At 29.8% G+C, this 13565-nt stretch overlaps 1 protein-coding gene across 1 annotated transcript in view; it reads left to right on the top strand.

Annotated features, from left to right (window-relative positions):
* Positions 1-10937: 10937 nt before the first annotated feature.
* Positions 10938-13565, top strand: part of LOC102674625 (protein prickle-like) — a 14040-nt gene continuing 11412 nt past the window's right edge. Inside the window, exon 1 of the mRNA XM_031514635.1 lies at positions 10938-13310. Coding sequence (XP_031370495.1) covers positions 12838-13310 — 473 coding nt within the window. The 5' untranslated portion in view covers positions 10938-12837. The remainder of the gene's footprint in view (positions 13311-13565) is intronic.

Below are 13565 nucleotides of genomic sequence, written 5' to 3'. Positions count from 1 at the left end.
CTGAAATAGATCTTCTCGATCAGCCTCCCCTCTGTAATTTCAATTATACACATGCAATCACTGTGCGTGAATAGCTCGACTGTTTTTTTATTTTCATCCGAAAAAAAACGAAAACGAGAAGAGAGTATTCCCTCAAGGACAGGCGTAAACACGTCTCGAGGTTATCGCCTCGATCCATTCGTTCGAGTTAGTGAGTAGCATGTATTGATGAAACATAGGCAAAATTTTTGTTATAAGTCATTATTTAATAAAAAATTAATTCATTCGTGCTAATATTTTTGATTATGAAGATTATTTCAAATCAAAACGTATTAAAAATTGTTAATACGATATTATGTTCATCTGTGTTAACAATTCATTATCTTTCTATTAATAATTTTAGAAATTTTTAATTTTTAATCTTTAATTTTTAATCCGTTATCTAATGTTAAAAATTTTATTCTTAATAATAAAAAATTGATATTATGCAAAATAGTTGAATTAATATATAATTGATTGTAAAACCTAAATCTATCATATAAAAAATATGTATCACATAAAAAAAGCGATAAAAATAGCAATATATAAAATTAAAAATCACAAAGATATATAAAATATCGAATTTTACTTTGCCTTTAGTTTTCATATTCATCCGAAAAACAATTCCATGAAGTCGGGCCAACTGATTGCCAGTTATTTCAAAGTAGTGGTTGCAATCGTGCTCACGAATAAAGATTTTTCTAAGAAGAAAGTTTCAAGGACAGTCGCAAACGCGATTCGAGGCTACCGCGATGAATCTCCGAGCAAAACGTAGTTTGAATGTGAGTCTTTAAGTGCGTACCCAAAGAAATGACGTGTAGCAGTGGAACATAGAGCGGGAGAAGGGTGAAGGGGAGAAAGGTTGCATCGGGAGGAAACAAGAAACATATATGTATATAGGTAATTCCACTGATGTGCAGGTTGCTTATGATCTAGTGATGGATTTTTTATTTCTCTCTTGTAATCCCAATTTAACGATTTTAATTTAAAATTATACATTATATGTATAAAAAGCATGTTTTATTTACATACTTATTGGATTCTAATATAAATTAAAATGAAATTCATCACTGTACCAAGCAATAATGTTTAATTGATCGTGAATTAATATTATATTTTAAAAATATATATTTCTAAATAATATATTAAAAATTTCTTTTTTTTATTGAGTGCAAGTAAAAGAACAAATTGAAATATATATATTTTATTTTATTTCATTAAATTTTCTTGCAGTTAATTAAATAAAAAAGTCTGTATGTAAATAAAAAATTTAGATACGAGATATAAGATAATTTGATTTTCTATGAAGATTAAAATTTAGAGAAATTAAAAATTAAGATTTTCAACATTTTACTTAAAAACAACGTCGAAGTGAAATGTATTATACCAAAAACAATTCGAATTCGTGTTGCACTTTGCTATCCGAAGCGAACGCAGTAATAGAGGCCAGGTAGGCGGGTCGGTGAGCACGAAAAGTAGGGCCCCGCAGCCCTGGGGAACGTTTTTCTCTAAATTACAGCTCTGCTCGACTCGTTCGTTCCTGTTAAGCCTTTCCTGCGAGCAACCAAACCACACTTACCTTTTCTCGTCCGACCACTACCTGAATTCCCTGATTTCTCTGATGCGCATGCTCGCGTTCGCGATTTCTCAAATATGTCAAAAGACGAATGGTTGATGCTGTTATTGTCGAACTTCTTGTTATATGTGACCCAGTCCTTTTAATTCAACAGCAGAACTATCAATAAAAATATATTATAATTCAGTGGAATTGTAGACTTTGAATAGTAGACTAGTAATAAACTTTTAATATTAATTCATGATTGACTCGAAAATGTTTGAGGTTATAATTTTTTATTCATCCTAGAAACCTAAAATAATAAAATTTATTTGTTTTATTTTCTTGATATTTAACTATTAATCTTTGATTTATACATACACAGTTAAAATTTTTATTAAGAATGAAGTGGAATTTGTAAATGTAGGTTAAGTTCCATTTAAATGAGTGAAGAGTTCTTCATTAGAATATGTATATGTTTCAAGCTATTTAATTATGCCGTGCTAATCATCAATACTTGTCAGTAGAAGTAACAATCTCTTAAACATGAAGTTCTTAACGGATCGGTGACAGCTATTCATTATGTAAAAGTATGAAAAGCAATTGAGCTAGCGAAATCTGTGAGGTTCACGATTTCAGTGTGGTTGGACAGGAGTTTTCATAAGATGTCCCGATATTTATTAGACAAGATAAGTAAACCGGATTGCGAGCGGTTCAGAGCTGTCTTCAAAGAATGAAAATAGAGAAATAATCCAACGTTCCAAGACAAGGTCTATTGGGCACAAATTTTCATCATTCTGCCGTTGTACAGAAATCTTACTCTTTTCTCTGAATTTTTTTTTATTTCGCTTTCTCATTTTGTCATTTGAACGCGATGCATTGCGATAGTATATTGATTTCCTCAAATCTATATACGAATAATTTAATCGATAATATTTGAATCAATAATATTTACTTTCAAAAAGAGTTAGAATAAATCTGCAATTAATAATAAATAATATAATAATATAAAATAATATAAAATAATAAAAATTTATTGTAAATTTAATCAATTTAAATTAATAAATTTTATCAAGTATTATTGACTTCATGGAAACAATTTATCATAGATAATTTTAAAATAATTATATTCATGAATATATACACATGAATATATTAAATAATTTAAAAAAAATATTTTCAAAAATCTTTTTTATAAAATATATGTAACTTTTTTCTAGAAATATATTCAATTGCAATATGTTTAAAAAATTTTTTTATACAAAAATATACATATATGAACTTTTATATTTTATTTCATATATGAAATTCATTTATAACATATAACCTATAATATATAACCTATAACATATAACCTATAACATATAACAACATATAACATATATTTATAACATAACCTATAATAATTATATCAGATTTCCACTACTTCCTTGAATAACAGCTTGATATCAAATTATCTGAGGAATTTTATCGAACATTCTTTGCATAACTAATCACCAAAAGAATTTAACTGAGTTCTCTAACTATCGAGAATTTTAACGAAATTTTAACGATGTCTTTTCTAACGCAAAAGATTAATTCAGTTGGATTATAACACCTGGATCGTAAACTAAAAAACAATTTGAAATTTTCAGGCTAATAACCACGTACCGCGACTCGCGCATCGCGATTTCATTAATTTAACTCTTCATTCTTTCTTCTTAGATAACTTCGTATCATTCACAGGAATCATAATTTCACGGAAATGATCAAGTTTCTTCCACCAACGTCTCGATTCTCTTATCCCATTTCGTAATATGTGTAAGACAAGAACAGAAATAATAGAACGAAAGCTCAGAACGTTCCGCCAATGCAACGAAACGGACAGGTAGAACTGATTGGTAGTTGGTCCTGCGCCATGGATGAACTCACGTAGTTTCGAATATGCCCCGTTCGAGCCATCAGCAGATGGATTCTAACCTACAATCTGCATAATTTCCTCGGCTGTATTTCCTTATCCTCCTGGTCGATTCGCTTGCATCCGATGGAACTCGACTTCCATTAACAATTCCTTTTTTCGTTCTTGTCGATCGTGTTAAGATCTTGAAGTTTGTGCGAGTTTTGTTCGCGTGTGAATTGTTTATAGCGTCCGTGTACGATTCGAGTTACGATTAATCTTGAAATAGAGGTTAGAATATGGTGTGATTTCAATTGGAATATTCGATATTTTAAATGGGAATAGTAGTATTGAATGTAACAAAATTATATTATTTATATGGTATGAAGTTTATTTTTAATGATTTTTGTAATTCTTTATAAGTGATATTTGAATAACAAAAAATATGTAGATGGTTACATAAAAATTGAAAGAATTAATCCTTTATAATTCTCTTTAATTTTTGGTAATTAATAGAATAGTTGATAGATTTAATTTTATAATTTATCAGTATTATTTAGTGATATGCATAAAAAAAAGTAAAAAAACTGAAAAGAAAGTGCTAATTTTTAACAGTTATAATTATACAGTTATAATTAAACAAATTTTAATAGTTAAATTTTATAGTATATATATTTTATAGTAAAAAATAATAAAAGAAAATTAATTATAACTTTCTTAAAATGTTGATTTGAATTGATTAATTTGATACATAATTGATTTGAATACATAACACATTATTTAGAATTTTTTGATGGAAATATTTTCAGTTCGAATAATATTATAATGATCTATAAAAATCATAATTCAATTATTTATATAATATTTTGACTGAATACTTTATAAAATTTTGATGACACATGATGACATTATAAATCAGAAGTTTTTATTAATTATACTATTTCAGCTTAGTTCCATTCAAACCAATAAAATTCAAAATATAATTTCATAAGAAACAGATTAACTTTCCATTCTTTCTGAACAAGTTTTCCCAGTTAAGAAGTCTCCTTGTTTGTATCCTGACATGCCGAGAACTGTCGAGTGTCGACATAAGAGAGGTAAAGGAGAGGGGCGGGATTTACAAATATTGAAACAGGCCGCATTCGAGCAACTATTATTGACGGAATGTAGTAGAGGGTCGAGTTGTCGGTGTTCCTTTCGAGAAACCGATGTGGTTCCGTGTGCACGTCTGCCTCGGGAAGTCGTAATGAGCAGGAGAATGCTCGTGGGAAACGAGAGAGAGCCGATCGCATAAGCGCGGGAAAGAAAGCGCACGCGCGCGGTCACATGATTGTGGACGCGCTCGCAAAATTCATGTGTTAATGTCATGGAAGAATTATATGCATATGCTCTGGAATTGTCTCAGCATTAATAGATGGAGATTAAAGTAATGGATGAAAGTTGAATGTGGATACTTAAGTTTAAATAAATTCAGTAAGTGAATTTTTTTTCTACTTGCAGAATAAATGAATAATTTGATAAATAATAAATTAACTTTGATATATTTTTCAGCTATGAAAATTTCTTTAAATATAAAAGAATTTAAAGGTTAAATATTAGTAATGCATATTTGAAAAAAAATCTAATTAATGAATGTAATGAAATAATAAGAAAGATATACTTCACCAATGATGTCAGAAACTAATTCCATTTTCATGATTATAAAGTTAGAATATATTGTTTTATTATCTTTAATTCTTTTAAAATCTTTCGATGTGATTGAAATTATTTATCATAATTTATTAATATTATAAATAATGACAAAATATTTGAGATACATTATGAATGCGTTTACATAGGTAGACTTTTCGTATATAAATTTAATTTACGAATTAGAATTTGAAATTCTAAAAACAAATTTACGAGTTTTTTAAGTGAAATTATTAAAAACAATCTTAATAATAATGTAACACATTGAATAGATACGTGCACTCGCATGCTAGGGAATAGTAACAGTGAAACAATTGAGGAAAAAAATTATAATTTCGAAGGAGATTAATTCTAGGCTGTTCTATACCATCAATTTTCTCGAGTTCGATATTGCACGGTATTAAAAACCGGATGTTCGAACAGAAAATAATCTCGAAATAGTATAAAAATCATCTTCCATAGACTTCTTCTTTCTGTAAACAGACTCAAACGATTTGTTAATCGCGCATTTCCGTTGCACGAAGAGGGCTGCAATAATTCTTCAGAAAATTCTATTCTCTAATAATAGTCGATCAGTATCTTAGATCTCTCTAGAATAAAAAACAGCTGCATCGAATAGTTCTTCATCTCTATAATAAACTTTAAGAACTATAAAACTTAAAACTTTTGATAAAAAGTATTTACAATTCTTTAGAATTTTCTAAATTCATATTTATATAAAAAAAAATTATACAATTATACAAAATACTTTCTATACTTCTTTTTAGCTACAGTATTTTTAAAGCTATAATATTAAATTGAAATTCATTATTATTAGTTCTTTAATTATACAAAATTCTATTCATTTTGTTTTATACTTTCAATATATATTCAATACTTCATCATTATTGAATTATTAAATATTCTTTCAATCTTTTTTATGAATTTATCTGTAAATTTATCTTAAATCTATTACTTTCATTTCTATTTTTTAAATTCTTTTATATCTTCTCATTAAACTATTATTATCATTTTTTTTTATCATATTCATTTAGAATTTCAAAGATTGACATAAAAGTTTTTTGAACACAGAACTGTTTTTTTTATCAAACCAATTTATATTATTTATTCAATTTAACATAATTGTTGAAGAATCTTAACTAATATGGAATTTCAAAATTCAATTTTTCTAATTTTATATTATTACTATTACTACTACTTCTTTAATGCTAAATATAAGATCAGTTTTATATGATTTTATATGATTTTTAATTTTATTCGATAAATTAAATTTCATTTAATCTAATCAGCTTATATTGAAACAATCGCACATCTTATTTTAAGTAGAGGTACCAATTAACCTATAATCTAACCTAACTTTGATTGTAATCATTAATCGAAGTATAATGAAGTAACGAAATTAAAAAAATCACTCTGGATATGCAATATCTTAAGTCCACGGAAAGAAACCAGTTCCTCAGGGCGAAAAATTCCACGCGTGTCGTAAACTGGTGCTGACCGTGCTAAATATAAACGGGAAAAGGAGGAAAACGTAGCTGTGAAGTTCGGTGATGCACCTGTGAATATTTAGTGTACACCAGCTGTTTCTTGGCCGACAGGTGTCTAGGCGAAAATTACAATTTACAATTGAACACATATATGATTTTAATTGTCAGGAGAATTCTTTTTTTTTTTACAATTTTGAATTTATTTGCACAATATGAATTTCATGTTTTTATTAAAAAAAAAATTTTTATAATTTTAGATCATATTCGATAATTTATAAACTATATTTATGATTTTTAAGAGAGATCATAAAATATTTTTTTATAGTTCAGATTCACAAAAAAATAAAAATAAAAACAAAAAATTACAATTGCTCTTCTTCCAACTCATGACACACACAACGAACATTCACAGCTCGTTAACATGGTGAGCCACTCTTGGCTACCGTATAAAGCATGAACGGCAGCGGTACTCTGATCAGCGTTGTCGATGATGGAGAATCTCAGATAGATAGAGAGACGCCTTCGGCACCGAGGTTGAAAAGTTTGAGTTCTCTTTGCTATGCGTGAAAGAAGCATAAGAGATTCATCTGCATAACAGTTAATGATTCCGGTACACGATGTGCCTTGTACCGGTTACTACACGATGTTACCGCGTGCGCGCGCATGCGCATATTGAACCGAGATTGTGGCGGACAATCGCAAGCCACCTGTTTGCTAGAATCTGATGAACAATTCTGTTATTTTATATCTCTGATGGTTAAAATAATTAAGAAGTTACCATTTTGTTTAATATGGAGAAAAGAGATTTTTTTTTTTTTATCAAAAATAAATTTTTTTTGGATCTGACACAATTGGACTATATATTTGGAGGTTATGTTTAAATTTTAAATAAAATGATTATTAATTTTTTATAAATTGAAGACTTAGAGATTATAAATTAAAAAATGTTGCTATAAAATTATGAATTTTACTCCTGCTGATTCTAAAACATGATTGAATTATTATAACATTATTAACATTATTAAAACATTGAATTATTATAAGATATATTATATTCAAATTTTTTTCAAGAATTTTAGAAATTTTTTTTTAAAGTTCTCATAGAATTTTCAATTCTTCTTTGAATAATGGACTTTTGAACTGATAGAAATAGATAATTTGCAATGACAAAAAATTGATTGAAGAAACCTTTATCCTTTTCAAATGAAGGAAATATCTGGAAGAAAGATGAAGTGAACATTTGATTGAAATCCTGATGGTGAGGCAATTGTTTTTGCTCATTTTCTTGAAATAAAATAAATGATATCAAATGATATAAAAAAACATTATAATTATCAATTTATAATATTTCATATTATTTTATAATTATTGAATATGATAATTAATTTAAATTTATTTTATAAACTTTAAAATAATGATTTTAAAGTTAAAAAGTATAAATCAAGGCTTTATCTTACTTAAAGTTTCAAATTGTTTCAAATTAAAAGCATTTATAAATTTTTTGAACTTAACAAAAACTTTTCATTAGGAACAAAACCATGATGTGATACTAAATTACCCAATAAAAATATTTTTCCATGAAATTCTTGGAAGAAAATATCCTGATTGAATCGAAAAGAGATGTTATATAGTTATTTTTTGAGTTAAATTAAGCCACCAATTTCGATCAAGTATCCTTTTAATCGACGAATTAGAATCAAGCCAATATCTTTATAGCAACTTACCGTGTCCTCGATCGTTATGAACCTAATCTCTATCGATGTTTCTTTTAAAATAGCCATAATCGAATATCCAATAAAGATTATTCGAAGTACATACATTTATAGAAGAATCTCAACTTTTAAATCGCAGTCGACTTTTACAATAATGTGAAAAGCAAACAGAAAATGAAATTTACAAACTACAACAGCAGTTCAGATGAGATTATAAAGACCCAGACTATTAACATAGACATGATTTAAATTCTCGAATATGATATGGTATATAATAATTCTTTTCAATTTGATAAATAAAGACTTCAGTTACAGAACAAGAAGTGGATCTAATTGTTTAATTATTAGGTAATATACAAAAATTTCTTTTCTCAGTTCATTTGAAAACTTGACTTAATAAGCAAGGAAAGCAGACAATTTCAAGTAAAAATTAAGTAATTATTAATTAGAAACAATAAACTTATTAATAAAAATAAAAAAGTAAAAATAATATATAAATAGTTTTGCTTTCATCATTGTATAACACAGAAATCTTATACATCTAATAAGATATTCAAAATATATTATAAATTTTATTGCTATTAGATATAAATTTTAAACCAAAACTTTTATTGCTTTTAATAGAAACATTACTTCTTACATTCTATAACATATTATCAGGAAATAAAAAGGATAGAATATCTATTAGCCAAAAAGTCAGATCAATCTTATGATTTCGTTTTTTAATAGAAACAGAGAAGCCAAGTGAATACTCAAGAATATTTGAAATTAGTTTTATTTTAACCTCTAAAAAAATCTTCAACATCTTTCTTTATCATAAAAATTCTACTTTCTCAATGATTATAAATTTGTTTTTACTTTTTTCTATACTTTTATATTCTATACTATGATACACAAAACTATGATACACATTCATCAAAAAAATAAACATGATTTCTCTAGTGTTATTATTACAAACCTATATTTCTGGAATTACTTTGAAAAATTATCCAGATAAAATAAAGAGAAAGGAGGGTAGAGAGATTTTTGCTAATTCATAACTTGTGATTGAGTGGAATAGAAGATTGTGGAATGTTGAAGAATATGATAACGATGACTAAGCGGCTTAACTCTTATTGATAGCAAATAGTCCGTATCATTACGATCCTGAAATCGATTCCGGAAAAAGACTCGTTCCACTTGGATTACATAAGAATTTCTATTCCAAATCATTGAGCAATGAAGCGTTAAAAATAATTCAAAAGTTCCTATATATTTTTCTCTTCATTTGAAAAAAAATTTCATATATATGTATATATACATATCAATAATTGATAATAACTTTTAATTGGAAACAAATGAAATAATTTAAAGTAATTCACCTGAATATAAAATTTCTATTGTATCGAGATATAATAAATGGCAAATTTAAAATCTGCTTATTATACTTTACCAAATTGATTAATTAACTATCAGATAATTAACCTTATATTTTTTGGTCAGATATTTAAAATATGCATACCATAGATAATCAATTACCAAGTTTGAAAGTTTTTTGCAACTCTCTTGAGAATAATTACATTACTAATTAAGTTTGAAATTTGATAATTGAATGTGAATTTATTATACAATTATTATTAATTAAAAAATAAAATCTGAAACTGTTTATTAATGTTGAAAAAAAACTATAACTAAAATAATTATTTAAATAATTAATATACATATGTAAAATATAAATCCAAACATAGATTCCTATAAAATATGAAAATAAATGAATTTTTATAACTTGACTTCCTATTAATTGACCAAATTACAATTGATCAAATAATACAATAATTTTACACGTTAATGAATTCGTACTCATGCGTTTGTTCGAGTGCAATAAAAGATACAATAAAACAATCGTCGATCCACGAAGTAAAATGTTCCGGTTTTATCGAAGCTATCTGCTTAATGGTCGATTAATAACCAATTAACATCGCATTTTCAAGTGAACCAGTCAGTTAACGATCAGGCAAGAACCATTATCGTGTTTCTTAGGTAAGACGAGGGCATCAAGAGGATATACTCCAGAAAAACGGCAGCGTCATTACGATGAACATTTGCAACCACTTACAGTGAGCCTGCGGGACATCGCCAACAACGGACAGTTTACTTCTATAGTACAGTTTGCGTGTCGTTATACAGTGAAATTGTTATGGATAAATTTTATCATTTTTCTGTTACAAGAGATCAAATTTGAACAGTTTATAATAAAATCTGTAGATGAAATAGAATGAATGAATATTTAACATATAATAAATCACTTAAAGAAATATTTTTATTTAAGAAATTAAAAGTTTACTTTTCAATAAGATAAAATTTTATAAATCTAATATTTTTACATCAGATTTCAAGAATTTAGTTTAAATTATTTCCATTTATTTCTAAAATCAAATATTAATTATATTATAACATATACTATAAAAATATTAGTTACGTTACAATGTTGTATATATTATTGCATATAAAATCAAAATTTATGAAAATTTTAATTAAAGCAATACTACTAATTTTCACATTATTAAACATTATAATCCCTCAAAAAAATTGTATCATCACTTAAAGAAAAGAAAGAATTGAATAGCGCTGAAATCAAAGAAAATCAATGTTAATCTTCAATGTTTCGAGTAAACCACTTAAACCGCACTCAATTTTCCTCAACTAATGTCTCCGTGTTCCTTAAGAACGTTCACGCGAGACTATCGATGCGAGGCGATAGTGTTGCAGCAGATTGTGGCCTCGGGGTGCGGTTGTGGTCGCAGCACGCACAGGCCCTCGTGGAATGATGCCGGACCGACATGACTGGAGTGCGCGCGCGTACTCAAAAGGGGCCTCTTGGCGAGGCGTCGGGCCCTGACACGCCACACATATTAGAAACGAATATAAATATATCGAGAGACTCGGCAGGCATCGCGGCGCAATAGTGGGGATAGACGAACGCGTATTGGTGGCATGGAAGTTACACACAGTGCAGCGGCGTAACAACCTGAGTTCGAGAACGGGCCTTCGTTCTCCCTCCCTTGAGGCGGCTTTCTAGCAGCCGGCAGCCGCCCTTGCCCCGCACCTCTCCTGCTCCTAGCGGTCCCATAGCATGCTCAGTGTCCGCCCGGCCTCAGCACGCCCGAGTAGGAAGGACGAGAACGTCGCTTCTAGAAGCTTTTTAATGCGATCACTATACTATTGCCAATTAACCGCGTGGACCTTTAATCACCTTTTTCTCTCTCATACATTCGCAAGTTTTGTGTGTATTTCAGCCTGAAGATCAATTAAAATTAAGTGTATCCAACGAGAAGATTTTTGATAATTTGTGTTTGACAGTTAATCGTTGTATTCCACTTTTGTGATACCATTTTTTTGTAACAGGATTAAAATCATTGTTTTATGAGAAATTATTAGCAACTTTGGACCATATGGATCCAGTGATTAAGATTGGGTTAAAGATATTTGAGATTTCGATTTATCAGGCTGGTCTCGAAATAGACTGACACGTCGCGTGTCAAAGCTTGTGAAACAAATACGATCGACTAGAGAGGATGATCGCAGTGATCGGAAATTGACGGTTAAGAGAGATAACTATGTGAATCCCAAGCGACGAAGGAAGGAAAATCGATAGATCGAGACGAGAATCGGCGTGAAATGTTATCGTTCGCTCAATTCCCTTTGTACATTCGGCCACACTGCCGCGTATTAAAACGTTAATCTCCGGCTGTACTACCGGTTATACGTACTCTTACAGATTGCCTCTCCCTTACTCTTCTTCGTCTCTCTTTCGATTCTGCACGTTCTATCCTCTCTCTCTTCGCTTCACTCCTCTCTGTTGCTCCTTCCTCGCTTCGTCTTTGTCTCTTCCCTTGCTCTCCACTAGCTACTACCTTTCTTTTCTCCTTCCTTCCTCGCAGTACTCGCTTTCTTTATCTCTCTGACTTGTCCTTGTCTTGGAGAGTGTCCTCTTGGTGTTCTTCAAGAGCGCGTGCCAACCGGAGAAACCAAAAAGATGATATCCCGTCATATGAATGCCAATCTTATCTTTTTGTCTTTGTCTTCCGTGAAACTGTAAAATTGTAATGGAATAAAACATAGAGAAATAAGGATATCTTTTGACCTCGATGGAGTATTGGGTTGATGATGACATGCACGGAATCACCGAGTTTCACCTTTTGGCTTTGACAGTTTTTAGATTCCGAACACGATCCTGTCAACTTTTAAGACAGAACGAAGAATGAAAGAAGATTTATCTTTTATTGACGAAAAGATCGATTGCATACTAATTGCGACATCATTAACACGGGAATACAAAATGTTTGATGTTAAAAGATGATATCTTGAACTGAAGATACAAAAAAAAATAAAGAAATTAAATCCATTAATTAATTATAATCGAATTATTACAATGGACCATAGATAATGCCCTTTACAAATATTATATCAATCAGATGATACGATTATATAGATCAACTTCTACCTCGTAAATAGAAAGTAATGTCGAGTTTAGCGAGAAGACGGAAGACCTCGGTTCTGGGATCGAAAAGATGGTGGCAGGGTGGCTGCTGGGCGACCAGGAGCCACCAGGAAGCTTATCTCCGTAAACTTTACGCCAGGAAGAACGATCAAGTTAACAAAATAGATGATGAATCCGCCATTCGAAGAGACCTATCCACCAATTGGACGTCTGGCGCTGTGTATGAGTTGCCCTCTACCGACGAACATTATCTAGATGCCTTTTTGAGAAATCGTGAAGATGGAAACGAGGAGGATGATGTGGTTGGAGTTGTCGTCGGTTGTCCAGCTTTGGCTGCGGCTAGAACTAGTCCCACGGAGAAGTGCGTGGAATACTTGAACAATGCTCATGATGTCGCGGCGTTTGAAAACGAACGCAGAATTACGGGGGGAGAGCCAGTGGTAGCCGATTGCGGTTCTGTGCATTCGGGTTACGATGTCGCTGTTTCTGCAGAGTGAGTTATTAATCTCGTTTAGAGGGAAAGTTTTTCGTTCGGTAGCCTATTTGATGAAGAATATTGCTTTAGTAATGTTTTCGGCAAAGTGGTTAAATTCTTTGAAAGAGTTGTAGAGAATGTGATTTGATGTTGGATATTTGAGATTTTGTTAAATCAATTGTGAAAGATTTAAAAGTTCAGGAAGAGAATTTTCTTGATGATACTTAATAAATACTTTTAGAAGATTTATTGATTACTTACATTGAGTATATT

Source organism: Apis dorsata, unplaced genomic scaffold (assembly GCF_000469605.1).
Source record: "Apis dorsata unplaced genomic scaffold, Apis dorsata 1.3 scaffold_1085, whole genome shotgun sequence".
In the NCBI taxonomy this organism is placed as follows: Eukaryota; Metazoa; Arthropoda; class Insecta; order Hymenoptera; family Apidae; genus Apis; species Apis dorsata.
The sequence above is the reverse complement of the archived record's forward strand: the minus strand, read 5'-3'. Positions and strand labels throughout refer to the sequence as shown.